Raw genomic sequence first — 27256 nt, forward strand, 5'->3', positions numbered from 1 at the left:
GTGGAATTGCGCATTTTAAAAAGTGGATGTGTGAAATGATGCAAGATAAACTACGATTAGCTGGGACCTTTTGTGAAGCCAGTGAATAGAGAAGTGAGTAAATGATGCGGCTGTGAGCTATGCTCTCAGCCCGTGTGAGGAGGAAGTCATACCACATTAGATAGACTAATAAACTTCTGGCAGCCACAGAGTGAAATAACCACAGAGGGCCAACATGTCTATAGACGGGACTAAGTTGTTGTTTGAGGGCTTCCTAGAGAAAAGAAGAGATACTTTGGTGAGTTAAAAAGTATAGCAGTTTTTAATGCGAATATATGTTTTTAAAAAAGTGACTAATATTTTGTTTGCTGCCGCTAGAAAATAAGCTGGGTGACGTATTGGTTCCGGCTTCAAAACACAACCTTGTTCTTCTATACAAAAAAGAATGGCAGTGCTGTAAGTAACATTTGCTGCGGTGTAAATATCTTGAAATTCACACTCAAATGTTCTTGTCAGTGGTCTGCTTATTACCACTTACTCAACCCAATGACTTAAGAGATTTTGTGCTGACGTTCCTCTCCACAGTCTCACTTGAAAGGCAATTACTACATTTACACGGTAAGTTCTCAAACATTTAATCCATATATGAGGAATTGCTTTGCAGTTGTGGATAGAATATCTTTTAATTAATTTCCACCTGTATATTGTATTCCTACACTTCTATTTGGCTGCTTTAGATGGCCACCTTACAGTAATGGATAGTATTAATACATATCCAGAGTTTGAAGAGTACTCAGATCTTGCATGAAAGTAAAAGCAGCAGCAATGCGGTGTAGAAATACTCTGTTAAAAGTGAAATCATGCATTTAAAAACCAAAAGCAATAGCATCAAAATGTGCTAAAGGAAAAAGTACTCATCATGTTGATGCTGGTAAATGTGGTTTGACTACTTCGTATGCTTTATCTGTTGGGCAGCTCGTGAATCCTCTTGGGAATCAGTAGCTGTGTTTTAAAGTTATCATCTTAATTTATTAATTGAGGAATTAATGTAATTTATCTGTTGAGTTTATTTTGTAATAAACCAAATATTAATAATATTATTATAAATAATATTATTACTGATGTTGTCAAGTAACTGTAGTGTTACTATATAGCCATATGATGTTAAATTGAAATGAGCCTTTCTGCATTATGGATACTTAAAATAAGTTTGATGTTTATATTAACACACTTTGAGTACATGGCTTTCACTTTTAACAACTGTACTTCTCACTGCGGTGTTGCTGTGTTTGTAGAGGCAAAGAACTTCCTCCTCCACGGTTGCTCTGTTTCTATTCTAGGAAACAGATTGATTTACCTACATTTAAGATGTCTGTGTCCACCTCTTGGGTCAGGTGCAGTCAGTGCGAGAGGTCCAGAGAGCGGACAGTAAGCGCTTTATGTTTGAGATCATCATGACCAATGGAAAGAGAAAACTGTTGGTGAGTCATAGCTGTGGTTTGACTGTCGTGTTCTCTTATAAGACTTTCAATCTGTGGGCTGTGACTGTAGCAGATCAGCTCACCTTTGCCTGCGAATGAGTGGCTGAAAACAGCTTATGCTACATTTACTGAGTACTACTTTGAGCTACATCTACTTTAACTTGAGAGTTTAATACTTTCTACTTCTACTCTTCTACATTTCAGGGGGAGATATTGTGTTTTTATATGCCACTACATCTCTTTGATTAAAAGATCTCCTTTCCCTTTGACTTTGATTTGTAATAAAGTGGCCTTAGTACTCTCTCAGGTGGGATATTGTAATATGTCTTCCATCAATTCTCCAAACACCTATGTTTGTGTGTGTGTGTGTGTGTGTCTGTGTGTGTGTGTGTGTGTGTGTAGGCAGCAGAAACAGCAGCTCTCAGACAGGAGTGGGTAGGACACCTATGGCAAGCCATGCATCTTTCTACCACTGGGGTCTCCAGAAGCAGCACACAGTGAGTAAGAATGGGGCTTTCTCCTCGAGACAGATCTGAACTACAACTAAGATATGTCATGTTTGGTCAAGTGGACTTGAGCTCTTTACATGCATTTGGGTGATTTTTTTTGTCAGTTGCTCAGACACTGCCCACTGTTCTTTTCTTCAGCCTTGAAGAGGGTGAGCAGCTAGAGAGAACCAACAGCATCACACCCATCCGCTCACACAGTGAGAGTGTGATGGAGTCGCTGCCCGCTCGGCCCCTCTCTGCCCCTGCAGGCCACATCCACCATGTGATCAGGAGCATCGCCTCCCCCCTCCCTCACCCGCCTGAGGAGATCACGGACCAAAACACACTGCCGGCCTGTAACTTCCAGCATCACAACGGTAAATGATTTGGTTTGGTAATCAAGTCTCGAATAAATTGTACTTTCAGCTACATGATGCTCACGACTCTGTTTTCAGGCGACAGTCTCAGCAGTCTCCAGTGTTCCAGCAGAATGAGCAATGCAGAGGGACAGGAAGGAGACTATGACATTTTACCAAAAAGAAAAAGTATGATCAGAAATAAACTTTAAATTTGTCATCTCTGCTAACATAACAAACTGTCCAAACTGGCCTTGTCATGTGTTATATGTTCTGTCCCTTCAGAAATATGTGAGAGCGGCACTTCAACAGAGATGGCCGAGGGGGTGTATGACATTCCTCTCTCTTGCAGGAGGGCCTCTGAAAATCCAGGTGTGATTACATGTTTTCCCCTGGCAGCGAAATTCTGAATACTTGGTTTTACCAGAATGTTAAACATTTTTTGGTCTTTGCTGTGTTTAAGACCCCGCAGAGAACGTCTATGATGTGCCAAGCTCTCTTTTAAGGAAGCTGCCTGATCACACTTCAGGTAAATCCTGCTTCATGTCATGCTTTTGTCACACTCATGTTATAAGACAGTCACAGCTGCCGATATGTATGCAGAATGATTCATGGAACAAATGCAGCATCAGCAAAAAACTTCTCATTTGTGTGTCTCAAGCTTTCAGCTCAGAGGAGCAGACTGAGGACGGACTCTACTGGATGATATGAGGTCAAGTTTGAGGACACAACTGATAGACTGGAGGGTAGCAGCAGCCTCATCTGCTTCTTTCTTCTTTGTTACAAAGACTGTTTCTGCCTTATATCTGTAAGTGTGCTTATTGCTTTGGCAGGTTTGAGGCAATGCAACAGCATTGATGCAACAGATGTAACAAGTGTCTTATTTCTAAGAACTTTTGTATCCAGACAGCAAGCATGATGATCTCAAAGAGGTTCAACTGTGGTATTTAATTCAGCTCCTTCTATACAAGACCGAGTACCACATAGACATTTATAACTGCAGAATACACTGTACAGAAATGTCTACACATCACGCGCTGTAGCGAGTCACACTATAATTAAAAACAGTAAAACGACTCATTTACATGTCACCTGCTTCACAGTTTGAAAGTGTACACCACCAACATTGATATTGCTGTATTACACACTTTGGATTGGTTTGAATAGGAATGGTGTAAGCTTGGTTCTAAAACCCTTTATGGGTTTAATAGCATATAAGGTACATGATGAAAGGAAAATAAAATGAAAGCATACCAACATTTACTGTGAGCACTTTTATATATCATCTACTTTCACTCTTTATTTCTTCTCTTAAGGGGTGTTCATGTTTTAGAACTTTTAGACTAAACAAATGCTCCCTACATGTAGTGAGTGACTGGCCACATTGTGCCCGTTTAGTTTTCTCTCATCAAGTCTTCAGCTGGTGACAGCTGGGAAGATTTCTGTAAACAGAAAATGATATCCAAAAATCTCAGTTATTTCTACAACACTACATTCCCAGAGAAGGATTAAACTGACTTGAATATCACTGGATAGACATACAAACATACAGTAGCAGTGTTCATTAGACAAAAATAACATAGTAGTGCAGGTATGGGGTCTAAGCAAAAAGAAGGCCTATGTAACAAGTAATGCATAAAAGTGATTTGTGCATTCTCAATATGATTCTTCTCAAAAGAAAAGAGTACAATCAAATATAATACAAAACAATAAAAAAAATATCTGGACATCAAACAAGCAACAGATAATTACACTCCAATGAGCGGAAGCTTTCGCTTGGATCAGTTCTGTGGTGTGATCATTGTCAGTTAGCAAAACACTACAAATAATATTTGGTTCATAGTATTGTTACACTCATGCAGCACAAAAATTGCTAAAAAGGAAATGACTGGTAAAGTGCCACTCTAGAAATAGATCTAAACTGACATGCACACTATTTCTTTTCATTTGAATTCACTTGAGTTTTTTCTTTTTCTTCACCCCTTCACAACTAACCTTAATTATTAAGACCAGTGCAGTGATGTTACAGAGTAAATAAACTATTATTAGTGACATTTGTTGAGGGAAGCTTAATGTAAGTCTATTACAGTACATGTTCCATATCTGATTATCACTCTTCCAGCTGAGAGGCAGTAGTACCAGAAGAGGATATGGTTAATAATTTATATCTAAATTCTGAAAATGTCATTCAGAAGTTGGTCGATTCTACATATCTTCACTGTGAAATTGTTGACAAATAACTGATGTCTGACTTAAGATGTAGTGCTAGGTTGAGGACAGTACTAAGTTATCTGTTTTGTGGCTTTAAGAGGAGACCGCCTCAGCAGTTACAGAGAACGTTTCCAGGCTCCACAACCCTGATATACATGTTTTAATAGAATCAGGCCTGGGCCTGGGATTGTTCCTTGAGGAACTCCTCCAGGACAGTGATGATGCTGCAGGCCTCAGGCAGGTCACTGTGCTCAGCCCTGGCATTCTGCAGCAACACATCTCCATTTCCACAGCCCTGTAGGAACTGGCAGCAGCGAAAAAGGGCGTAGTGACTCATCTCTGCCTGCCGCACAAAACGCTTCAGGCTGTTCATGTCCTGGATGGCCTGTCGAGTGAGAGCAGTGGTTGGCAGAGAGGAAGAAGCTTGTTAAGAAAAGGAAGAGATCAGGATGAGGGAAAGATGCATCTGTTCAAAGAGGAAATGAGAGCTATTATCTGAAGTTTCTCAACCTTGTGGTGGGCTAGTGGGGCTTTTAATGCTGATATCTTTGTTTCATAAGTTTCTAACGAAAATAAATAGACTATAAAGCATGCCATCATTGGTCTGTTTTATATTATAAACAATTTTCTTCTTGAGTTTTTCATTTTGCCATCAGTATAACTGATGCTGACTGACTGATAGAACTTAAAGGCTTATAGACATCTGGGGTCTGAAAACAGGTCAAGAAACTCTGTTTGTAGTCTGTCTGTGTGCATGTTTTGTCACCTTAAGTTTGAAGTTCTCCAGAATTTGTCTGAGCAGGAAAGGATTACAACGCTCTGCAGCATTTAGAAATGCCTGATTCCAGTCATCACAGAAACGATTACTGACTAGGAGAGAAAACATTATTATTAGACTTTTAGACTTAGAAAGAGAAAATAACTCAAACCACATGCTCCTCATCAGGTATATATCATGGAACATGACTTACCATTGTTAGAGAGTGTGGGTGGGCTGGTGGAGCAATCTATGATCAGGTCAGAGTGTGTGTCCTCTGACATAGCCTTACACAGAGAAGCTGCTGTTGTGTCTTGCTGGGACAGGCCCTGCAGACTGGCTGCTTTGATGAACCTGGTACAGAACACAATACACATTTAACAACTAACAAACAAATAATCATATACTGTACTGCATGGAAATTAACAACAGGCAGACAGAACTGTTATTGTTTTTTAACAGTCTTTGGATTTGAGGAGGTGTTAGTGTTGTTACTGGGGCTGTCACCTAACTCACCTTGACACATCAGCCTTTGTCCTCTCATCTGAATTATTGACCTCCACATGTGTGTGACTCAGAGCCTGCACACAGAAGATGTAATGGCTGAAATGAATTGCTCTGGAATAAAAGCTTGTTCTTATAGATGTGCAGGTAAATAAGTATTTCAAGGAACAGGTCACACAAAAACAGTGACTTGGTCTCTAAGCGAGGCTGCATTTTAAGGATCTAGATAGATTTGTTGTAATTTAGCGAGGCCCAAGAAAACGTCTCATTGTGAGGTACTGTTGATATGACACCAGAGTTACAACAATTAGTCGATTAAAAAATAAAAATGGCCAACTATTTTAATAATCGCCTGATAATTTCTGTCATCAAAAAAAGTCAAATATTTACTGCGTTTATTTGCATTTATCATAATAAATGAAACAAAATATTCAGGTTTTAGACTGTTGATTTAATGAAAGAAGCTGTGAAATTGTGTTGAGCATTTAAACTTTTTTTAATACCTTATAGAGTAAAATGTTAATCATTAAAATAATCAGCAGATGAATTAGTAATTAAATAACTTGATGTTGCCAATTTTAACACTTTGTATTATTAACAGCAAAATTAACTGTTCACAATTAGCAGAGGTAAAATGTGTTACAGTGTTACAGGAAAGGATCACTGGTGATGTCTTTATCAAAAGTAATTGATTTATTGTCCTATCAGTGAGCTCCATTGCAAAACCAAAACAAACCAAATGGCAAGTCACACTGTAATCATCTTTAAAACAGTTGTGTTCTTTTAAAAATATTTTTTATATTATATTATATTATATTATATATATTATTTAGCTTTCTTTTACTAACATAATATTTTTACTAACCAATGCCAAAAGCCAATTACATATTATATCATATTTTGGTATTGTTCTACGGTGGTAATATTCAAAACCTTGTTAACAGGGCCTCTGAAGGAGCTGCTGCTCCAAGGGAGAGGTTTATGGTTATGTTATGATGGCATATTATTTAGGTGAAATGATATAAAAAGGCATCTGCACACACCAATCTGTTCCCTAATCCGTTAATGATTTAATCTGGATTGGTTCGTGCAGATGCTTTTCTTCTCATTATTTATCATATGTCAGGTTGGGTTCCTCTGACAAGCTGGACAAATTGTAGGGGTGGAAATGACTCGACTCACAGCGTGCAGCAAGAAGCTGATGTTGCTCTGGACCAGCTGCACCACACGATGAATGTGCATGACAGATTCCTCATACCACCGGCTCAGATAGGGACGCACCTCTGTCTCAAGGTTCTGCAGCTGACAAGCACACACATGCAAATTAATATAGCAAAATAATTAAGGAATTAGAATATATATAACTTCATTATACTGTTATAACACACTCTTACCTCTGGGGTTTGCAGGCTGCTATGCAGGCCTTGGACATATTTATCCAGCTCTAATCTAAACGTGAATTTAGTCAAGGAATTGGAACTATTGCTTGTTATACTGCACAAAGCTACAGCAAAGTGGAAAATAATACAAAGCAAAAAAGCAAAGAAACTTTTATAATGACAAGGATCTATAAAATGAATACTGGAGAACCTATGATGCTCATAACTAAGGTTGATTTCAAGAGGACACTATGGAAAAGACAGCTATGCACAAAGGATATAAGTTCAGTCCTTTCTCAGAGCCGCCCATAAAGCAGATGACATATCCATTTCCATCAGCATCGGGCTGCTCAGGAGACCTTTCCTGCTCCAGGAGACAACAGTAGCAGCCAACTGCCTGCTCTGGAATACTGGGAAGAGTATGAATAATCAACACATTTGTGTTAACTATTTGTCCACTTCTTCATGACAATTTCCTGCTACATTCATTTTATTACTGTGATGTATCAAACAAGCTGCATCCCCTATAATACCATTTATATTGACAATGAAGCATACGCTGCATCTTTGTAGTTGGATTGAAGTCAAACATGATCTTGGCTTGTTTTATCATGATACCTTGATTTTGTGTCCCACTTAGTATGTAGCATAAATGATGCAAAATGTGAGTATGGCTGCAACTAAAAGTTATTTTCACTGTTGATTAATCAGTCAGATAGCTTCTTGATTACTAAATTAGTTGTTTGGTCTATAAAAGCCCAAGATGACATCCTCAAATGTCATGTTCACAACCCAAAGATATTCAGTTTACTGTCATTGAGGAGTGAAGAAACAATAAAATATCCACAGTTAAGCGTGAAAGCTGGAATCAGAGAATTTTGACCTTTTTTTCACCCAAGACTCTCAAACTAATTAATCAATTATCAAAATAGATGGCAATTCATTTAAGTCAACAACTTATTTGATTAATGGGTTAATCGTTGCAGCTCTAGTTGTAAGCAAAAATGTAAACTTATTACCTGAGTTCGACCGTGGCGATGTTGCCCATGCCTCCCAGCAGGGCTCCTTTGCTCAGCCTCCTTGAAATGTAAGTCCGCAGCTCCGGTTCTGCCTCTGATGGCAGGCTGCTGTCTATTAGTGTAAGGCTGTGGGAAGGGCAGAAAGTCACTATTATTATTATTACTACTATAAACAGCCCATGGAGGCAATGAGGAATTTGGAAGCCATTCAAGTCAATGGAGAACAGATGGAAAAAGCTGATGAGTCATTAGCCACATTCAACACAACACACAACTGAGTCACATAGCTGCCACTGTGCCACCCCACTAGGTGTCAAGAAAACACATAGACACTGACAGAATGTACTTCGCCATTTTGCTTTAACAATCCAGACATTCAACAAAATTTCATTCACTTTTTCCAACTTCACTTGACACAATGGAGAGACCTGAGGGCCATATAACTCAGAAGCACAGAAATGACCAAAAAAATAACAAAATCACGAATGACAACAGCATTGATTCCATGTTGGTTGGATTTCCAGTGACAGCCCGTGGATACACCAAAGCACAACAGTGAAAGCCAAGCGAAACGACCACTGAAAGCAAGGAGAAGGTAGGTGAATGGCTCCTTTGTTACCTAAAGTCATCCTGACTGGTTGTGGAGTCTGCTCTTCTCTGGTTCCATGCCACATTTTCCCCAGAAGCCTCAGATCTAAGACAATTGACAGTTCACTCATCACCTGGTTAGTTTTCAATGTAGAAATCTCTTTTAACTGGTACGTTTGTTCTTGTCAGCAGGATTAGGAAGAGGAACTACAAAATACTAGTGCGAGTGCTTTAGGTGCTTTAACTAATCACAGAACGCATAATAAATAAAACAGTAGTATAGAAAGAGACACTATTTTCACACCAGGGACCTAGTTGTATTCAGGAAGAAAGGGAAATAGTAGTCATTCTGTGGCCTGCTGTAGGATAAGGGTCAGAAAGTGTAAACAATACATAATAATCCAACAATAAAAATCAATGATCTGAAAAAACATATTATATCACGTTATAAAACAATGATTACAATTCCTTCCATATACAACATCACACCGTGGACGCAGCAGAGCCTGAGAGAGACCAGCTGTTTAGAAAAACAGAAAAAGTCGGACAACAAATATCGATCATTACCTTGTGCCCTGATAAAGATAGATGGTATAGTAGCAGTTCAGCTGAATCTTCTGGCTGTATCCAGCGATTTCTTCGCTGTCATAGTCATCTCTCTCTTCCACGTCAATTGAGTCTTGGAAGGACGAGGTTTGGGAGGTAAACATGATCGTACTGCTGCACGGATCAAGCTAGCAGTCGGCTAAAAGTGGGATAACACGGGCGACTTTCTGCTGTTGAGCTGTGCTGTGTCAGTAGAAAGGTAATATTCAACGTCGTGATATTAAAATTGCAACTGGGTAAATGCTACAGGTGCAGTAAAAGGTATTCCTGTCCTGTAAATGCGTGTTGCGCATGCGCAAGAGCTGTGTGTACGTTCTAAATAACGTCCGACTTCAATATCGAGTGTTACGTCGGTTCCTGGGACGTTTATCAGTGAAAGTAACGTTAACATACACAGGTGGGACACAGCAAACTCCAGCACAGCAAGTATTTTTAATTCGACGTTAAAAATGGCCGTGTAAATATCATGTTAGTCTTTTATCTCTAAATTAAAGTGCTTAAACTTATTAACTTTCTACTGAATTGTGGATTCATGCGCCGTTAGACTTTTAACGTTAGCCAGAGCTGGATGACCGAAAAGTACATTGCAAATGGAGTCGTGATACGGATAAGTTAGCTATGGACGTCAATTTACTGGTAGTTAAATCAAACATATTTAAGGGTTATAGGACATGTAATGGTACAAAATACGATTTTTCTAAATAACTAAACGTTGTGGACCACCAGAGGGCGCCCGAGGCAGCAGACTCTTGCGGGACGTACTGACGCCATCTTCAGCTGCTTCATTTCCGCCCTGGTTGGTTTGCTAACACCTGTTTTCTTTAACTGGATTAACAGGCGGTAAACTGTCAGCACAGAGATAATGGGAAGAAAGAAGAAAAAGCAAATGAAGCCTTGGTGCTGGTATCCTTTTCTACATCTTGCCTTTAATGTTATGTCGCTATCTTGCATGTATTAATCTGTCAGTGGTAGACAGGTTTATTTTCTGTCTACTGAGCTAACGTCAAGTCAACCTCAGCTTCTAATAATAATCTGTATGTACATGTTTGTACGATCATAATATGTAGTCCGCATGACTGATCCTGGACTTGCTTTCGATGTTGGAATGACATACTCTGACAGGATATGAAACGGAGGCGATGTCCGTTTTTGATATCCTGTGATGTGTTGTTATTATTCACAAGGTGTATTTCCAGGCAAAGAGTTTCCTAAACCGTAATTTCAGGTACTGTAACAGAGATTTCGATGATGAAAAGATTCTCATTCAGCATCAGAAGGCCAAACATTTCAAGTGCCACATCTGTCATAAAAAACTCTACACTGGCCCTGGGCTTGCGATCCACTGTATGCAGGTGAGGAAAGAATAATGCAAACCATCTTGATGAAATTTAACCCAAATCAGTTGTTATGTATACAAAACATTGCCTTATTGTTTCTCATCTATCACAGGTACATAAAGAGACAATTGATGGAGTTCCAAATGCAATACCTGGAAGGACAGATATTGAGCTGGAAATATATGGTATGGAGGGTATTCCCGAAAAAGACATGGAAGAGAGAAGAAGAGTGCTGGAACAAAAGAACCAAGGTATTGGCACCAAAATAAATGATTAAGTACTGTGTTGTATAGTCTTGTTATGGTCTCTTCTAGAGACTTATTGTGCCACTCATTATTTTCAGAGACTCAAAAGAAGAAGCAGAACCAGGACGATTCTGATGAGTACGATGATGAAGACGAGCCTGGTCCCTCCTTCCAGCAGCCTGCTGCTGGCCAACCCCAGGCAGGCTACATCCCCTCTATGTCCCAGCCTGGCATGCCACCTGGATCCGGTGCTCCAGGGATACCACCGGGCAGCTACTCAGGTGGGAAACATAACTTGAATTGGAATTAGCCAACTATTTAGGTAATCTCAAATAACACTGTAAGTATCATGCTGTATTTATACAGTATACAAAGGGTGATTATATAGCTATTCTAATTATATTCCTGTACATGTTGCACGTTACACAACTGAGGAAGCAGTCCAATGTGTCATATCTTTTTCCAGTATTTAACCTTAAACCTGATGGTGACATGGTGCTCTATTTTCTTTCCCTCCCTACTCTTCTTCTGGCTGTTCAGACATCTAATTCAGACATTAGAATTTTATAAGCACATCCTGGTTCACAATTCAATTCCCTTCACTCACTGAATTTTACTCACCCCAAAATAAATGCTATTTATTCATCTATTTTCAAACTGAAGTATATGTGGATTCATGTTAAAATAGGAACACTGATCAAGATTTCAGTTGAAGCATAACATAATTCCTATCAACAATTTTGTTGTTTTGCTTTAGGAATTCCCCCAATGCTGCCTGGTGTGCCACCAATGATGCCAGGAATGCCACCTGTTCTGCCAGGAATGCCTCCAGGGTAAGCATTAAGGATTGTTAAAGATTTAATACTAATCCCATCCTATTAGTTTTTAATATTTTAACCAAGGAAATTCTCCTTATAGGATGATACCGATGGGTGGGATGTTGCCTCCAGGTCCAGGGATGCCTCCAATGATGCCAGGTGTGCCACCAGGTAATGTCAGCGCTCACTTCCACATCACTGCGATGATGTGCATCACTAATTTAAAATGACAATTTTCTAAATTAAAGTTTGTTAGTATGGTGAAACACCATTGTGGTGACTTCTCACTTGTTCCCTGGCATAATGAATTTGCTCTGTTTGTGTCAGGCATGCCTCCTCCAGTTGCCCACCGTCCAGGCATGACACACATGGCTCAGGTCCCCCCTGCTGCAAACATGCTGACAAGACCTGCCGTTCCTGCTGCCACTGTCCCTTCAGCTCAACCTGATGTCACAAAACCTCTTTTCCCAATCGCTGGACAGGTAAAACCTTCATGACACCTTTTCCCACTTCTTAATCTCCCTCAGCACTCCAGCATGGTAGAGTCGGAAATTATCTGGGATGTTTGAGTAGCTCTCTGTGTATAACACCAGCTGGTATAAAGGAGACTTTAACCACCAATTTCTTTAATGAAATATTTGTTTTATTTGTTTTTATTTTCTAAATTTATTTCTTATTCTTTACTCTTTTCCTGTGCTGCAGATGGGTAACCGTGTTGCAAGTACAAGCGCAGGCTCATCAAGTGCAGACTCTCAGTCTGCCTCCCCTAAAGCTTTGTTTCCTACTGCATCACAAGTACGCAGCTCTATGCCTGCTCTACTCTGGCAACCTGCAGCTTTACAATTGGCATGCACACAATTGTGTATAGTTTGCCTGTGGTGCAGTTATTCTGTTTCATTTGCCAGTGCTACTATTGCAAGAAATCTTAACAGAGTGGGTGAAAAATAGCTGAAAAAATATTTTGTTTACAATAAGCACATGCCTTTGTCTGTTTTGTGTTTGCTGCAAATCTGCATTTATAGAATATGGCTGAAAAAAATGCTCAATCACCTCAACAATATAAAAAATGGAGAACGTGCAAATTTGTAAAGTGGGCTTCTTTTTTCTGAACTTCTGTACAGACAGCACAGCATGCTCTTTTGGATTTGTTTTCTTGCAGGCTGGAGAAAATCGGTTTTAGTCATACTTTAATAGGTTATTCTGTTGTATTGTTGATATGCAGTGAATATGTACAAATATGCACAGCACAGCATACAGCACGTCCCCCTCACTTTTAGGGTTTAATTCGATTTCATTCCAAATAAACCCTAAACCTAAATGGGGTTTTTTTACCAATTATCTTCATACTTTCCAAAATTTAGAAGCTGTTTCCAACTATTTCTGTGTGCTCAGACCAATTGCTTTACCAGCAGCAGTGAGTGAGACGAAGGCTTTAAGCCCAGGTTTTCCGCTCTTAGGCTACATGAAGGCTTCTGCTCTAACTTCTGGTTGGTGGAGGAGGACCTGTTATAACTTTAGGTTAAGTCACCTTGTTTCTTCAGTAAATTATGGAAAGACATGTTTCTGTATAATTTAAATGTATTTTCTCACTTCTTTAGACCTTATTAAATGATAAAGCACAGCACAAAGCTACCGCTAAGGGTACAAACACAGTCCAGTCCATCTTAGGCCTGCATTGAAACAGTAATTTTACTGCCAAGCTTTAATTAGCCTTAATATAAACTTCAATAATGAGAGCAACCTTAAAGTATGACTGAAATTGTCCCCGGTTTTAAAGATAAATGCTGCTCAGCAGAGTCTCTAATGTGTTTCCTCTTTCCCCCCTCAGAGTCAGCAGACAGTGTCAGGGTCCCCCCACCCTCCCTCCTCTACTTCCTCTGATCCCTCAAAGCCCACATTCCCAGCCTACACTCAGGCCACCGTAGCTGTGGTCAGCCCTAACTCTGGCAGTAGTACAGTCTCCAAACCTCCCTCTACTGTGACCAGTAAGCCTGCCACCCTCACCACCTCCAGTGCAACCAGTAAGTTGATCCACCCTGATGAGGATATCTCACTGGTGAGTAGTCCAGCTACAATTATCTCTATTAATAGTTTTTTCAGTAAGTAACATTTTGGGGAAAAAGTCTTGTTAATCATAACCACAGTCACTAAATGTTTTTTTTCAATGTATATATGAAAGTGGTTTATTAATTTTACTGTTTATTTCTTCTGGTTGAGCTACAGAATTTCAGTCTGAAATCACTTGTGCTTGTTTGCTTTATGTCCTGTAGGAGGAGTTGCGGGCACAGTTGCCCAGGTACCAGCGCAATGTTCCCCGCCAAGCCCAGAGCACCGCTGCAGCACTGTCAATGGGTCCCGTGGGTGGCATGATCTCTCCGCAGCAGCCTGGCATGAGGCATCCCCTACCTGGTATATGCAATGTGCTAGTAGTAGCTAGTAGCTCAGATAAAAACATTTCATTTTACACATTTTCTTTGTCTAATAAGCAAAGCAGTTTATTATTAGTTGTTGCAATGTACAAAACTAGAACTGAAGTGTCATAATTATATATCATTAATTATCATTATTTATTAATTATTGTTATCTTTTCCTTATAAATGCTATCATTTATTTTGATTGATGGGTAATTGATTGATTCATTGATTCATTTTGAGTATGTGAACATGCACTTGACATTTAGCTCAAAGCACCCCTGTGCCTCATGCTGCGCTCATAGCATAGCAGAGTTAGCGTAATTACACACTCGATGTCAACATCATAGTTGCAGTTACGACTTAAGAATGCATAAATCAAAAATTGTAATGTAACACAACCTTACATTTTATGAATATGGTGTTATATTGTCAGTGCAGAGTACTTAAATAGTCACACAACTAATTATGCAATCATTCAACTGTCTTGATGACAATAACGTTCACAAAGATGGAACAGTTTTAGATCTCTGCTGTATGACATGAATGCAGAATAACTTGAGTCTCACAGACCTGCCTGCATGGTGATTTTTGGAGCAAAACAGAACTAAACAACCAACCTGTGTTCTTTCAGGCCAGTATGGTGGTCCACCCCAGGGGATGCCAGGCTACATGCCAGGAGGGATGCCTCCGTACGGACAGGCCCCTCCTGTGGTTCCCCCAGGGTTCCAGGGAGCCCCTCCGAGGCCACCCATGGGTATGAGGCCCCCTGTCATGTCTCCTGGAGGCCGCTACTGAAGCCTGCCTTCCCCTCTTCAATAGGTTTGGACACTCAACCCTTTTCTAATGTCCTCAGCTGCTAGTAGACAAACCAGTATTGGTATTCTAGTACGACGACGTACTGTTTATTCTACCACTGAGCTATGAGGAAGAGACACTGAATAAACGGCAAAAAAAGTGCTATAAACGCATCACAGAACGCATGGGAAATATTTACACTGTATCTAACCAAGACTATGAACTGTTGTTTCAAACCATCTCTGTTCTGTGGTTTTTTCCTTCTCATGTTTCATTTAGGTGTATAGAAGTGTAGTAGATATGGTTCGTAGTGTTGTGAAGGCGCTGGAGTTACATGGGCAGTACCCACCCTTTATCAAGGCAAGTTTTATGTAAATACATTTCTGTTCTAAGCTTAACAGTGAGGCCTTCACAGCACATAGTGCTGTTGGACTTCGTGTCCCCAACATTGTTTGGTGAGGGCTTCAGTTAACTGTTTATTCATTCATGCTCATGTTTTGTGTTCATAGTTTTGATGGGTAAATACGCCATCTACCTTAAATTGGTGAAGCACTAAATGAAATGGTATATGTATTGTTGTAAAACTGTATTGCAATAAACTGTGGTAAAAATGTAAGACTCTTCTTTGCGGGACGTTGGTGGGAAAAGAGACGTCACAGCAGGTTTGTAAAACTACATGATGATTGTGCTTGTGCTTCTATTGTCTTGAAGATGAACATCAGCAGAAATGTGCATCTGTGCTTTTAATTTTTTGTTCAGTTTAAATTGAAAATGTTGGTAAATGTCTTATGTTTTGCTAGAAGGCGATTTTTTTCTAATACTGATGCTCTGTACATGGCACTGGCAGGCCTGTCGTTACGCACTGAGTGCATTGTACAGCTGCATAACTTCCGGGTGGCTGGTGGCTGTAGTGCTAAAACTCAGATTTCTCTTCTCCCTGTAGCGATGCCATGGGGGACTGGCTGAGGCCCTGTCTCAGTGTAGCCCTGTTTCAGCCTGAGGCAAGTCTCACCATTTTCTGTCTTCTCATTCATTACCAGGGGCCCTCACAGCTTACACGCTGTTGGATCTCGATGTCCCCAAACTTGCAGCAAGTTTGGTGAAGGCCCTTGTTTGTGTTGTTGCGTTTAGGCACCATTTTGTAAATTCAGTAAATTATATTCTTTCTTGTTAAGCTCCTATGTGCCATTGAACCTCGATTATTAATTGAGAGCATCAGGAAGCTCTGTTTTCATTGAATAACTCATTTTACTAAAAGTCTAGAGCTATTGAATGGAACAATATTCCTTTACAAGCTTTTGTTAAGTATTCCTACACTCCACAGCTGTCTGAAATATATTAATGGCCTGTGGTTAAGAGCCACACATGGACACCATTAGATTTGTCACCTACAGCCATATATATAAATACATTCAATGTTTGTTGAGAGGTTTGTGATGAAGAAATGACTTTCCATATGCTTGTAAATGGCTTTACCACTTAATCCTGTTTGTTTTATCAGCTTTCCTCACTTGATCATTTGAATTTAACTACTTACATGATGGAGAGTCTCTACCAGTCACAGGTTAGTTAAAGCTGTAAGTACCACTGCTGTAATTCTAATTCCTGTCGACCTGTCTTTTGTGTGCACCAGAGATGTGAACTCTGTCAACTCAAGTCACTATTTTGATGACTTGGAACTTGACTTGACAGAAAATAGATCTGACTTGGACTTGGAAGCTGAAGACTTGTGACCTGACTTGACTTGAGACATGATGACTCGAGTGACTTGTCTTTGTACATTTTGTTTTCAGTTAAATTTTTTTGTAGTCTGGCTGTCAGTATTTCACTTTCTAAAAGTGATGAGGATTGAGTATTTTGTGATTGAGAAGTAGTACTTAATTGTATTTTTTTAGATAACTCCAAAAAACAAAGAAAAAGGTCAATTCATTGTTATACTTTTTGAACAGGTTATATAATTGGCCAATAATAGAATTTATTTGACAGGTACTAACACCTTGTTCTCTTTATAAAGACTGGATACTGCAGGTAAAAAACATTTCTTGTGGAGGGACTTGACAAAACTTTACCTGTGATTTGACTGGAATTGACTTCCCAAGAAAAATTACTTGAGACTTATTTAGACTAACTGACTTTATTCACCTGTCTGGTGTGCACACATAATGAGTTCTTGAAGATTGTCATCTAGAGATCCTTTTTAAAAAGACAAAAAATAGCCCACAACACTTCTTAAACATCTCACGCTAATGACAGCCAATGATTCAGTATGGCCTCATGGAATAACTGTCAAACAAATTACAGTGAGTACTTGAGTCTGCAACAAATTTCTTTCCTCTAGTTCTGCTTATCGTGATCAGTATTTCAACTAGTTTTTGGTGGTTTAAAGTATTGGCTTAATGCTTTACACAAGTAATACAGACAGAGTCTTTGCTGGTAAGTATGGGCTTGTTTATCATTTATCCACTTAATATTAAGCGGTTGTTTACTTTAACTCTGTGTAAGAGATTATCGGACAATGATGATATGGTGCAAGATATTATCACACATTATAGTTTTATAGGAAAAAAAAAAGATTTCACACATTTCCTCAGGTCGTTGCCAATGTATGAATGTCTACTGTTTTTCCTTAAATAACCCAGTATTTTTATTTTTTTATTTTTATTTTTTTTTAATGTCACCACTCAACATTGTCTAAATGGCTAAAATCCGCCAGTGAGATTAGACATTTAAGTTAAGAAATGTCATGTATTTCCTTCCATTTATTAAAGGAGCAAATTACTGGAAGGTTGTCTTCACAAATTCAGTATTTACCTTATGGTCATATTGGAAGTAATTCAACTCAAGGAAATTGCTTCTGAAAACCCGTGGTGTCTGAAATAAAATTTTTATTAAAAGACTGAAGTGTCATGTTTTTTTTTTTTTTGAAGAACAACTTCATTCAACACTATTCTCATCTACAGGGATCCGAAACATTTTTGTTACAAGGATGGTTTTGACAGACTGGATGCATTATTGCATTTGAAACATGACATATAGGCATGTTGTTATTTAAAGGCCGTATAATGGTCAATGCAAAATAAGTATTTTAAAACCATCATGAAATTGTCTACTTTTTTTATACACAAACATAAGGCATACTTTATACATACTGGTACAATTCAATTTAACTTCTCAGAACTTTTCAACATCACAAGTGTTACATTTTAATTAAAAAAGAAAATACAGAATGCTTTTGAGATTCAAAGTTTCAAGCAACAACAACAAATGCATAACCTCTAAATACCTTTACCTTCAAATCTCAAACCTGTAAAAGTCTTTGACATTTGAAAACATGAAATTGTCTGCTTTCTATCAAACAAACATGAGGCAGACTCTGTCTACTGGTACAATTCATCTACACTTCTCAGTTCATTGAAAAAATAAGTTTTAAGTATTAATACAGAAAGAAAATACAAAAAAATGTTATCAAATATAGTTTACATTAATATTTATATGGCAGATGTTCTGCACAACAACTGTTTAACCTCTAATTACTGTCATCTTAAAATCTCGCATTTGAAATCATCATGAAACTGTCTGCTTTTTATTATACACAAACATGAGGCAGACTTTCTGTTCACTGGTAAAATTCATCTACACTCATCTACACTCAGATCATTCAACCCCCTAACCCTAATGTATTAAACTCAAAACAATAAAACAGTAAGGCTCCAAGTAATTCAAAATCTGAAAACTCTACTAATAAAAATACTTCCATTAGATCAACAAAGGCCTTTAATCTTTTAATATAATTTGAGAATTGATTTCAGCTTCTTGCTAGATCCACAAATCATGCCATTTGAGAATTGTTTCCCCGTGAAAGCTTCACCTGGATACATCCTATATTCAATATAGCAGTGCATAGTTAAAAGCTGTCTGATCAATTTAAAATCTCTTGATGCACTTCAAATGCCTGTTTCACTGGAGGGACAGAGGAAGACAGAACCCATATCTGTTAAAAATAAACCTCCAGATTTTAATGTCTTCAGATTTGTATTTGTGTCCTATATGAAAAAGGAGCAGTCTGCCTACGTCTTTGTAGCTCAGGATTACACAATAATCACTGCAGTGTTGGAAAGATATTTGCACATTTATATTTGGGACGTTATTCTACTGCTTTGATGTCATAGGCAAGCACTCCATCAAATGAAAAGCCCAGGTAGAAGGTGACCCTTTCATTTCCGTCAGGCAAGGAGGCAGAATATCGCGGAAAGACCCTTATCTTGCTGTCTCTGGATCCACCTTTCACAAACAAGTTTCCATTTTCTGTCCATCCTTTGACACGTTCCAGTAGCTGCACAACTTCCCTGGTTTTCCAAACTTCCCCTCCAAGCCATTTCACTTTTCTTTCACTTAGAGGCCCTTTGATATGCTTTTCAATGGCAGTTCTGTGGACAATCTTGTTGAGACCTTTTGCCTTTGCCAGAAAGAAGTGGGTCACTATTTTGCTTTTCCCTTTAGAAACATCTTGGCTTTTTTGCCAGCAGAGTTTCTGAAGTGCATCAACGGCTGATGAAAGGATCTCTGTATTAGTAGAACTAAGCTCATCGCCAGCCTCAGGCCAAAACAGAAGGGAGAGAAGGAAGAGAGCACTTGCTGTCGACATGTTTCTCCCCTTTGTGGTAAATCTCTGGCTGAGATCTTGAAGCTTTTCAAGCGACAGGAGCTTTGAGGATCCGGGCAGAGTACAGTTGAGAGCTATCTGGCAAATGATGAAGTTTGAAAGTTCTCTCTGATCCAAGCATTTTCTTTTCAGGTTCTCCGGGTACATGCCAATTATTGTCTCAAGTTTTTTACCTGCCCTCTCTGTGTTCTTGTCATAAAGCAATGAGAGGATGGACGTAAAATTTCCTCCACCAAGCTTGTAGATCTCCATCTGTCTTTTGAACTGAGGAAGTGTCTCTGCTGGACCAGCCGTGTTGGTACTGTTGTGCTCAGCTGTTTGGTCACTGTTGTCTGATATATCACAAAAAAATGTAGCATATACAGCGGTTTTCCTTGTCAGCCATTTCCTAGGATTGTATACTTGTTCAGGATCCCGTGCATCAAGCTCTTCATCCTCTTCGCTAATTTCAGTCTGAAAGTAGCTAAGGTCTTCAGAAATGCACTCAAGTGCGTGGTCCAAGCTCTCCCGTAATCCTTTCAACTGCTGATGAAACCTCTGCCATGGTTCTTTGACCTCTGATGGTATGTAGTCTGTTAGCAAATACTTCAGCAATTTTGATTTTCCTGTATCGGTCAAGAAAACATCTACCTCAGACAGGAATTTTAACAGCCTGCAGCCAACATCTACCTCTCCCTGGTACGAACTGTTAAGGATCACCGTCTCTTTCTTTGGTGTTTTCTCTGAGGCCCGAAAAGAAGAAATTCCTTTTAGTGCAGTGCTTATGATTTCACTTGCCTCTTTAGGGGATATGTTCCCCTCTAGGCTGTCATACAAGTGGTAAAACCACCACTTGTAAACTTGTGCCAAGGTGTCAAGGACAAATATATCAAATGGAAGAAGAGATTTTGCTTCCTCTGCCCATTCTAGGGCCTCTTCAAATCTCAAATGTGTGTAAAGCAGTCGGGCAAGCTGTTGTGCCACGTATGCCTCTTTTCCCAAAGCTATGTAAGCAGTTTTCATGAGTTCAACAGCTTTCTGAAGACCATCTCTTTCTGTGATGACATGCTCAATAAGGGGTGAAAAGGCTGAGTCTACTGGATCCCCTCTGCTCTTTTTGTAGCGTCTGATGAAAAGAGCTCTGATGAACATCAGGAAGTCATCACGGCCGAACCTATGATTCATGAGTACCTTGTCATTGATGAGATCCATGGCAATATCGCTCTGAGGATAATTTGCAGACAGCTGACTCAGAATTTCCTTCGCCACCAGTTCATGAATAATTCGTATCGATGAGATGTGTGTTGAAGCTTCTCTATGGTGGATGAAGAGAAGCTTAGCTTCATCACTGAGATGATTCACAAATGCATGATACCGAGCTCTGTCATGGGTGGTTATTCCAAAAGATGCCTCACAGTGTGATACAGATATGTATGAGTCTCCAACATAGGAATTCAAGAGAGCCACAAATCTAATGAGGCGAGTGACTGATGATGAATGATCAATATCAGTTAGAGTGTTTTTCACAAAATCCTGAATGTAACTTGGCTGAAACCCTTCACTCATCAACACAAATGTGAGGATGTGTTTTGTGTCGATTTGAAGTTTGAGTTCCTCACGTTTTTTTGAGAACAATGGCTTCTCTGCATCTTTGAGCTCGTGTGTGACTGCCACTGTTTGAGATGGTGATGCTCTGCACATTCTTTCTGGATCATTGGACCTGCTGCAGATGAGGAGGATAAAGCACAGAACAGAGGGGCTAATTTTTTTGGTTGTAATGACATTTCCAAGCTCCCGTCTGAGATCATCTATGTAATCTGCTTTGCAGTCCTCCAAGAGCAGGAGCACTGGAAGACAGTTGTTTTTGTCTCTCTCGTCGTGTTCTCTCAGTTTCACTGCGTGCTCACACACGGTTGTGATTTCCTTACCCTGTTTGACAACTGCACATCTTATTTTTTCTTTCCAGCACCAGAGGATCTGTCGAGCCACTGTACTTCCACCACTGCCAGGATGATGATATATGTTCACACTCTCAATGGGACGTATGGCTTTGGCACAATTTGCTATACGGTCCAGGATTTTGCTTGTGTCTTCATAGGCAACTCTCTTTATGATGTTTCCACACCTTTGTTTGTCAGCAAGCCAGAAATTGATCCAGTCTATTTTTCCCCCTCGATAGAAATACATCTCAGTCTGTTTGATTTCGTCCTCACTCATGATATCCACCTTTGTTTCATCACACTGGTCAACACTGATGATTTCCAAAGAATCTAGCATAGACTCTTCAACTGACTTTATGGAGCATACTGCTCCATTGAAGACCGGCAATGTCCTTTCGGGTTGATTCTTTAAGAGCTGAATACTTTGAACTGTGGCATCCACATGAGTCAGTGGCATTCCAGCAATGCTGATGTTGTGGAGCTCAGACATGTGACAAGACACCTGGGCAAGACTTGACCACTTTTTGTAGTTTTCCTTTGACTCTGATATGACTGCCAAATAATCGTGTCCATTCATCTCAGCATAGAATTCATGGAATGTCTCAACAAGTGGCTGCTCAACATCAGACATGAGCAGGAAGAGGACAACAAATGAGCCTCTGGGAAGTACGTCATTGCAGATGAGAGACACCGCCTTTTTCAACTTCTTCTTTTTTGTTTTTATCCACATTTTTTCATCACAGGTTTCCTCTCCACTGGGGAAATCTTTCCTTCCATTGCAGAAAATCCAGCTTGTTTTCTCAAAAAGCTTCAAAGAATGAATGAATTCAGCAGTTTTCAGTCCATTTTTATTTTCATAGTCACCCAGAAAGTGAAGGGTTACCGCCTTCTGCTCCTTATATTTACCACAAAGACCAGATGTCTTTGAGTCAGGGTCAAAATCAAACACACAGCATATATCCATGTGAAGCAAGAATTGTATGCTGTCGAGATGCTGTGGCTGAAATTTGTTGGTCACTATGATGTAATGAAGAGAGTCGTCCATATGTGTTTTCCCACATGTTAAGAGGATGCAGAGTTTCCTTTTTTGATCCTCTCTGCAGTCAACAGCTGTTCGATTGCTGGAAGACTCTGCCTCTTCTCTCTGTTCATCTTTCTTACTCAGTTGTTGAATAAAAGGAACAAGATCATCATCAGGGATGCTTGGTGTGTTAGCTCCTACTCTGTGATAAGGAACTTTCTTTTCATAGATTACTTTTTTTCTCTCCTCAGAGAATTTTGGGATACCAACACTGTATAGCTTATTTTTAACAATGGTTGCTTTTGGTACAATATCATATTCAATGACACATGTTTTCTCCATATTCTCAGTAGCTTCCTTGTCAAGGACCTCAATGAATCTGGGGTTCCTTATGCACTTCCTGGCATCTACTTGTTGATTTGTGTCTTTGAAACTGCTTTCAATGTAGTCTAGTGCATCTACAAAATCCTCTCTCCTCTTGTCAGGGAATCCTACAATTTCACCATGCTGATGTGTGCCGGTATTTTTATCCATTATCCCAAAATGAATGGTCCCATTGGTTCGCATATTCATGCATGCACATGCAAATTTTAACAGGTCCTTTGCAACTTTTGATTTTAGCCTTATTGAGTCTAGATCGTGTGAAAACTCAAGGGACTTGTATTCATGACACGGAACGATCAGGTTCTCAGTTCCAGTCTCTGGAGGCAGCACATTGTGTTTGACATAGCTGCAGTTTTTACCTTGCTGGTCAACGTTTGCATAGTCACAGAAAGATAAAGTTTCTCCTGTAGAAGTTGAGGTTTTATTGCATTCCATAGGTCTATCTTCCCTCTCTGCACAGTCAGAAGGTTTTTCAGAAGGGTTCGCTGGGTCCCTTTCTAGATGCACCTTTTCTTTTGTCTCATTTCTTTTTCCTTTCTTTGGTTTGTTCTGTTCTGGCATTAAAAGTTCATCTCTTTTCTTGAGTAGGAGTTCGATTTGGCCGCCTTTCATTCCAATTGTCGAGCTGAGGTAGTTCCTCTGTAGAGATGGGAGAACTGGTCCTGTCACCTCCTCCTCCTCCAGTTTTGCTATGTACTTCTCTTTTATTCCAATGCTTCTCAACCAGGAGCCGACATGAGACTCTGTCCATCTGTCACAGGACAGATCTTGCCACCCTGCTGAACAAAATTTTTTAAGTCAAGTGTCATTAACAAGAGCAGTTTAATGCATCTTTGACCATTTCACTGTGAATGTAAGAGTTCTTTCCTATAAATACTTGTTCTTTTTTTTTCTTTACTTTATTCTGCTTGCAAGAGTCAATTATGTCATGTCATTGAAAATATATAATATACATATTCATTATTTAGATTTTTGGCCATGTTAATGTGGGATGTTCTTTTCAAGTTTGATTTATTGGATATACTTTAATTGATGGATGTTTTGCTGAAGATTTGTCCGAGGGTCTGTCCTGCTATTGGGCTGTCGGAGCTGCACTGTGCAAGTTAAGCTATAATAATGCAGGATGTGGATAACTTTTTTCTGACTGTAGATATAAACTTTGTTTTGTTGTAGGAAAATCTTTCTAAGCATAAGGTCAGTTTGGATCATCCATCATCAGGGCTGGCCCTTGACATCTGGAGGCCCTAAGCAGGACACGTTTTGGGCGCCCTGCTTTGACTTGGATCGACTGTTTAGTATTCACAGAACCAGATACTGTATGCAATTACATATAGTAAACTTACCAGCTGTTGAGTTGTCCTCGGTAGCTGAACCAGGAGTTGAAGTGGAGTCATCCCGAGCTGCCACAGGGGCTGAAGTTGTATCAGCTTGATGTTGGCACGACGATGGGCCTGGTATGAAATAAAAACATCAACATTTGTTGCGATTAATGAAGAAAAAAATGAGGAGTGCTGCACAGGATCAATACAAAAGACACTTACTGTCCAACGTATCGACAAAAATAGTGCAAAGTGATGGGTGGCAGTCGAGAATGATCCAAGTGACTGAAACATGTTGGCAGTTTCCATGTTACAAAAAAGGATTTTTAAATGTATTTTCAGAGTTTTTTTGTCAGTAAGTCTGACAGTCTGCGTTTGATTTTTATCTAATTTGTTGAGATTATTTCTTTTTTATTAATCTTGAAATCTGTTACTTTAAAGAATTATCTTTATAAGTCATTATATAAAATTTATTATAACTAAAACCATATGTAAACAAAGACGTTATTAATTGACCAGTGGAAACATGGTCTACTTACCAGCAGCATCTGCTGAGGTGTCCTCTATAGATGAACTAGGGGTTAGAGTAGAATCATCTCCAGCTGCTGTGTGGGACAAAAAGGTAATATGCAAGTACAAGAAGACAACACATTAATTATGGCTTCAAAAGTTGTTTTTTATACAAGTATAAGCAGGTTTCACTGTACTGGTTTCACACAAAACTATTCAAAGAGAGAAGGCAGCGAGACACTTCCACACGCCAGTGCTTTCATCATCACTGGCTCCACCACCACCAAAATATTTCAGCATTGCTCCCACTGAAAAATGTATTTACTTATTCAACGATTATTATGAGCAGAAAATACTTATACCTTACCTATACATCTTTAGCTTAGTATGGAGTTTTTTAATCCTTACACACTGTTCATATTCTGGCCTTTACTGTATGGAGCAGGTCATTCTTTTTCCTGTATAATTATAAACTATACCAAAATTTGAACCACAGATGTATTTTGCATCCACAGATATCTTATTGATCATTAATAAGATATATATATGTATATATATATGTATATATATGTATATGTATATTTAATTATTAATAGGTAGGTGATAGGTGATCCTTCATGAATTTCACAGAGATTTAAAGAGTTTAATCAACATCTCCCCCTGGTGCTCCTGGAGACGAAAACTTTAATTCTTGCTCCATAAATCTTCACTTATTCCTAATGGCACCAAATCAAGCCCTTATTTCTACAACATTGTAGAGATATGCATACTCACTTGTCTCTGCAGAGCTGCTTTCCATTTTTATGGATGTTTCTAAGGACAGAAGGAGATTAACTTTTATATTTGTTTCATTCTAACTTGACATGCACATTCATACAAGACCAAATATAACTCTTCCCATGTGGAGCACAAGACTGGAGCACCTATATCTTTGTTGATTTTTTTTCCAGTCTTTTGAGGCCTCTGTTGATGACAAAGCAATGTTAGACAACTTTGTAGTCAGTAAGGTTTGTTTTTCTATGTCTGAAGTCAGTTATGTATTTATATCATATCAAGTTTTTAAGTATGGACAGTTTTGTATTTTGTACTCATGCACATGTGGTGTCAAATAACCATAACAGTAGGACATGTTACAGGTCAATGTGCAGGTTGTTGTGGCCACCAATCAAATAAATACACACCTTCATATTAATATTGTTAGTTATTCAGTGCACTTGTTTTTTCCAATGTTACGATCCAGAAACAAGTAATTTGTACACAAGTTATTTTTTTCCACTTGGTGGCAGTAGAAACAAGCTGAAGAGCAAGACATGTTTTAATGTTTGCAAGTAAGATAATCAGGAGACTCTAACATGAATATTACTGTGGGTTGTTCCCAGACTGTTGCTTTATTTGGAAACATTCAGTTGGCTAGACAGTTAATAATGAGCTGAAACTCACTAGTAAGCTTTATAAAGCTGAGAGGGGCATCAGATTCAAGCAGTAATCCTACAGAAAAGCTGCTTTAAAAACTTAAATCCTAACATTTACATTTTCATTGTTAAAACAGAAAAATAAAATTATATTTTAGGTTTTGGGGGTCACAGGAGATTATTTTGATCACTTGATCACTTTTTGATTAAACAAGGAAACTAAGGAGGCTTGTTTAAAAGGCTCAATTTCAATGATGGTGACAGTTCTGTTTTTTATAAAATTGGTTTTTGTAACTGACCTAAAAAACAGAAACGTACTTATACATTATAACCTGACTGAATGCTGAGAAGAAATCTGGTCACCCAGAACATTAATTCAGTCAGAACGATCCAGCCAAAGAATATATTAATTAATATATATATACATATACAATTTAATTAATATTACATTTTTGCCACCAAAACCTAAACTTAGTATTAAAAAGCTCAAATGAAAAAATAAAACACACATGCGCTGTAGCTATTTTGTATACAAGGTCTCCACATTGAGGTGTGGCTCACCAATCAGCCTGCTAGGCCGGTTGAGTGAGGCCGGTGATTCCCAAACCAGGCTGCTAGTGCAAATAATACAACTGATTGAATAAAAGCATGGTAAAAGAGGATCATGATGGATCAATGTGGAAGTGAGATTAGACATTTATTCAGTCAGGATAGGTAAGAATATAGGCTTATATAACTAGCAATTGTACTCACCAATATTGTAGATTCAAAAGTAGACTGTATCCAACACCCCATTCCCTTCTTCTCTTGATTCTGTTGTGGGTTTGTACAGAACAGGGAAGTGCGCTTTGTTTTATTTCCATGGGTGTGTCTGTAGACAGGTTGTCTGTCGTAACCTGGGAGGGAGGGGCTAAAACGAATCTGTGCTTTCAGGCTCCTTTTTCACTCTCACTTCTGTCCAAACCAAATCACAAGCCATTCCCTAATTACAAAAGCATTTTTAAAATATGCATCACAACAATGTCTTAATGCTGTTGTCTGCTGCTTTTAA

The 27256-nt window shown here is 39.0% G+C and overlaps 4 protein-coding genes across 15 annotated transcripts; 2 read left to right on the forward strand and 2 right to left on the reverse strand.

The window, feature by feature from the left end:
• The first annotated feature begins 155 nt into the window (after positions 1 to 155).
• On the forward strand, positions 156 to 3567 carry LOC119013542. Its single transcript, XM_037088177.1, has 10 exons — positions 156 to 277; positions 358 to 435; positions 565 to 597; positions 1374 to 1460; positions 1863 to 1957; positions 2108 to 2325; positions 2404 to 2493; positions 2590 to 2676; positions 2768 to 2833; positions 2966 to 3567. Exons 1-10 carry the CDS (start codon positions 215 to 217, stop codon positions 3013 to 3015), a joined length of 867 nt encoding a protein of 288 aa, XP_036944072.1. The 5' UTR covers positions 156 to 214; the 3' UTR covers positions 3016 to 3567.
• Positions 3234 to 9663, reverse strand: c23h17orf75 (chromosome 23 C17orf75 homolog). 2 transcript variants are annotated; one of them, XM_037088175.1, is made up of 10 exons: positions 9330 to 9660; positions 8794 to 8868; positions 8175 to 8300; positions 7437 to 7565; positions 7171 to 7231; positions 6959 to 7078; positions 5789 to 5853; positions 5487 to 5626; positions 5282 to 5385; positions 3234 to 4900 (listed from the first exon to the last, which is right to left on the reverse strand). In XM_037088175.1, exons 1-10 carry the CDS (start codon positions 9470 to 9472, stop codon positions 4685 to 4687), a joined length of 1179 nt encoding a protein of 392 aa, XP_036944070.1. In that variant the 5' UTR covers positions 9473 to 9660; the 3' UTR covers positions 3234 to 4684. The 2 variants fall into 2 exon arrangements, with proteins under 2 accessions (XP_036944070.1, XP_036944071.1); XM_037088176.1 differs by lacking the exon at positions 8794 to 8868 and having other exon boundaries at positions 9330 to 9663.
• A 22-nt stretch (positions 9664 to 9685) lies between these two features.
• Positions 9686 to 18437, forward strand: LOC119013540 (BUB3-interacting and GLEBS motif-containing protein ZNF207-like). 6 transcript variants are annotated; one of them, XR_005072770.1, is made up of 13 exons: positions 10017 to 10271; positions 10594 to 10720; positions 10818 to 10956; positions 11049 to 11231; positions 11708 to 11783; positions 11869 to 11939; positions 12096 to 12250; positions 12471 to 12563; positions 13597 to 13824; positions 14039 to 14177; positions 14814 to 15001; positions 15257 to 15337; positions 15921 to 18437. XR_005072770.1 is itself a non-coding variant. In XM_037088169.1 (12 exons), the coding sequence occupies exons 2-12, from the start codon at positions 10231 to 10233 to the stop codon at positions 14975 to 14977; spliced, it is 1416 nt and encodes a 471-aa protein (XP_036944064.1). In that variant the 5' UTR covers positions 9686 to 9765; positions 10206 to 10230; the 3' UTR covers positions 14978 to 18437. The 6 variants fall into 6 exon arrangements, 5 of the variants coding, with proteins under 5 accessions (XP_036944064.1, XP_036944066.1, XP_036944068.1 ...); XM_037088169.1 differs by adding an exon at positions 9686 to 9765 and having other exon boundaries at positions 10206 to 10271; positions 14814 to 18437; XM_037088171.1 differs by adding an exon at positions 9772 to 9790 and having other exon boundaries at positions 10206 to 10271; positions 14814 to 18437.
• Positions 17843 to 27043, reverse strand: LOC119013539 (sterile alpha motif domain-containing protein 9-like). 6 transcript variants are annotated; one of them, XM_037088164.1, is made up of 6 exons: positions 26959 to 27043; positions 25568 to 25606; positions 24823 to 24888; positions 24506 to 24568; positions 24308 to 24415; positions 17843 to 23740 (listed from the first exon to the last, which is right to left on the reverse strand). In XM_037088164.1, the coding sequence occupies exons 2-6, from the start codon at positions 25590 to 25592 to the stop codon at positions 19122 to 19124; spliced, it is 4881 nt and encodes a 1626-aa protein (XP_036944059.1). In that variant the 5' UTR covers positions 25593 to 25606; positions 26959 to 27043; the 3' UTR covers positions 17843 to 19121. The 6 variants fall into 6 exon arrangements, with proteins under 6 accessions (XP_036944059.1, XP_036944058.1, XP_036944060.1 ...); XM_037088163.1 differs by having other exon boundaries at positions 17843 to 23743; XM_037088165.1 differs by having other exon boundaries at positions 17843 to 23743; positions 24823 to 24885; positions 26959 to 27027.
• Between the last annotated feature and the right edge of the window lie 213 nt (positions 27044 to 27256).

This window comes from Acanthopagrus latus, chromosome 23 (genome assembly GCF_904848185.1).
Source record: "Acanthopagrus latus isolate v.2019 chromosome 23, fAcaLat1.1, whole genome shotgun sequence".
Taxonomy (NCBI): Eukaryota; Metazoa; Chordata; class Actinopteri; order Spariformes; family Sparidae; genus Acanthopagrus; species Acanthopagrus latus.

Bases quoted from the DNA above. Each gene is read 5' to 3' on its own strand.
- LOC119013542 (XM_037088177.1), top strand. From the start codon at position 215: ATGTCTATAGACGGGACTAAGTTGTTGTTTGAGGGCTTCCTAGAGAAA. The intron at 436-564 runs GTAAGTAACATT...TCCTCTCCACAG, and splicing joins CAAAAAAGAATGGCAGTGCT to TCTCACTTGAAAGGCAATTA. The intron at 598-1,373 runs GTAAGTTCTCAA...CTCTTGGGTCAG, and splicing joins GCAATTACTACATTTACACG to GTGCAGTCAGTGCGAGAGGT.
- c23h17orf75 (XM_037088175.1), bottom strand. From the start codon at position 9,472: ATGTTTACCTCCCAAACCTCGTCCTTCCAAGACTCAATTGACGTGGAA. The intron at 5,854-6,958 runs GTGAGTCGAGTC...TTCTGTGTGCAG, and splicing joins TCAGCTTCTTGCTGCACGCT to GCTCTGAGTCACACACATGT. The intron at 4,901-5,281 runs GTGACAAAACAT...CTCACTCGACAG, and splicing joins TGGAGAACTTCAAACTTAAG to GCCATCCAGGACATGAACAG.
- LOC119013540 (XM_037088169.1), top strand. From the start codon at position 10,231: ATGGGAAGAAAGAAGAAAAAGCAAATGAAGCCTTGGTGCTG. The intron at 10,721-10,817 runs GTGAGGAAAGAA...CATCTATCACAG, and splicing joins TTGCGATCCACTGTATGCAG to GTACATAAAGAGACAATTGA. The intron at 14,178-14,813 runs GTATATGCAATG...GTGTTCTTTCAG, and splicing joins CATGAGGCATCCCCTACCTG to GCCAGTATGGTGGTCCACCC.
- LOC119013539 (XM_037088163.1), bottom strand. From the start codon at position 25,592: ATGGAAAGCAGCTCTGCAGAGACAA. The intron at 24,416-24,505 runs GTAAGTGTCTTT...ATTTCATACCAG, and splicing joins TTTTGTCGATACGTTGGACA to GCCCATCGTCGTGCCAACAT. The intron at 23,744-24,307 runs GTAAGTTTACTA...AATTTTGTTCAG, and splicing joins CGAGGACAACTCAACAGCTG to CAGGGTGGCAAGATCTGTCC.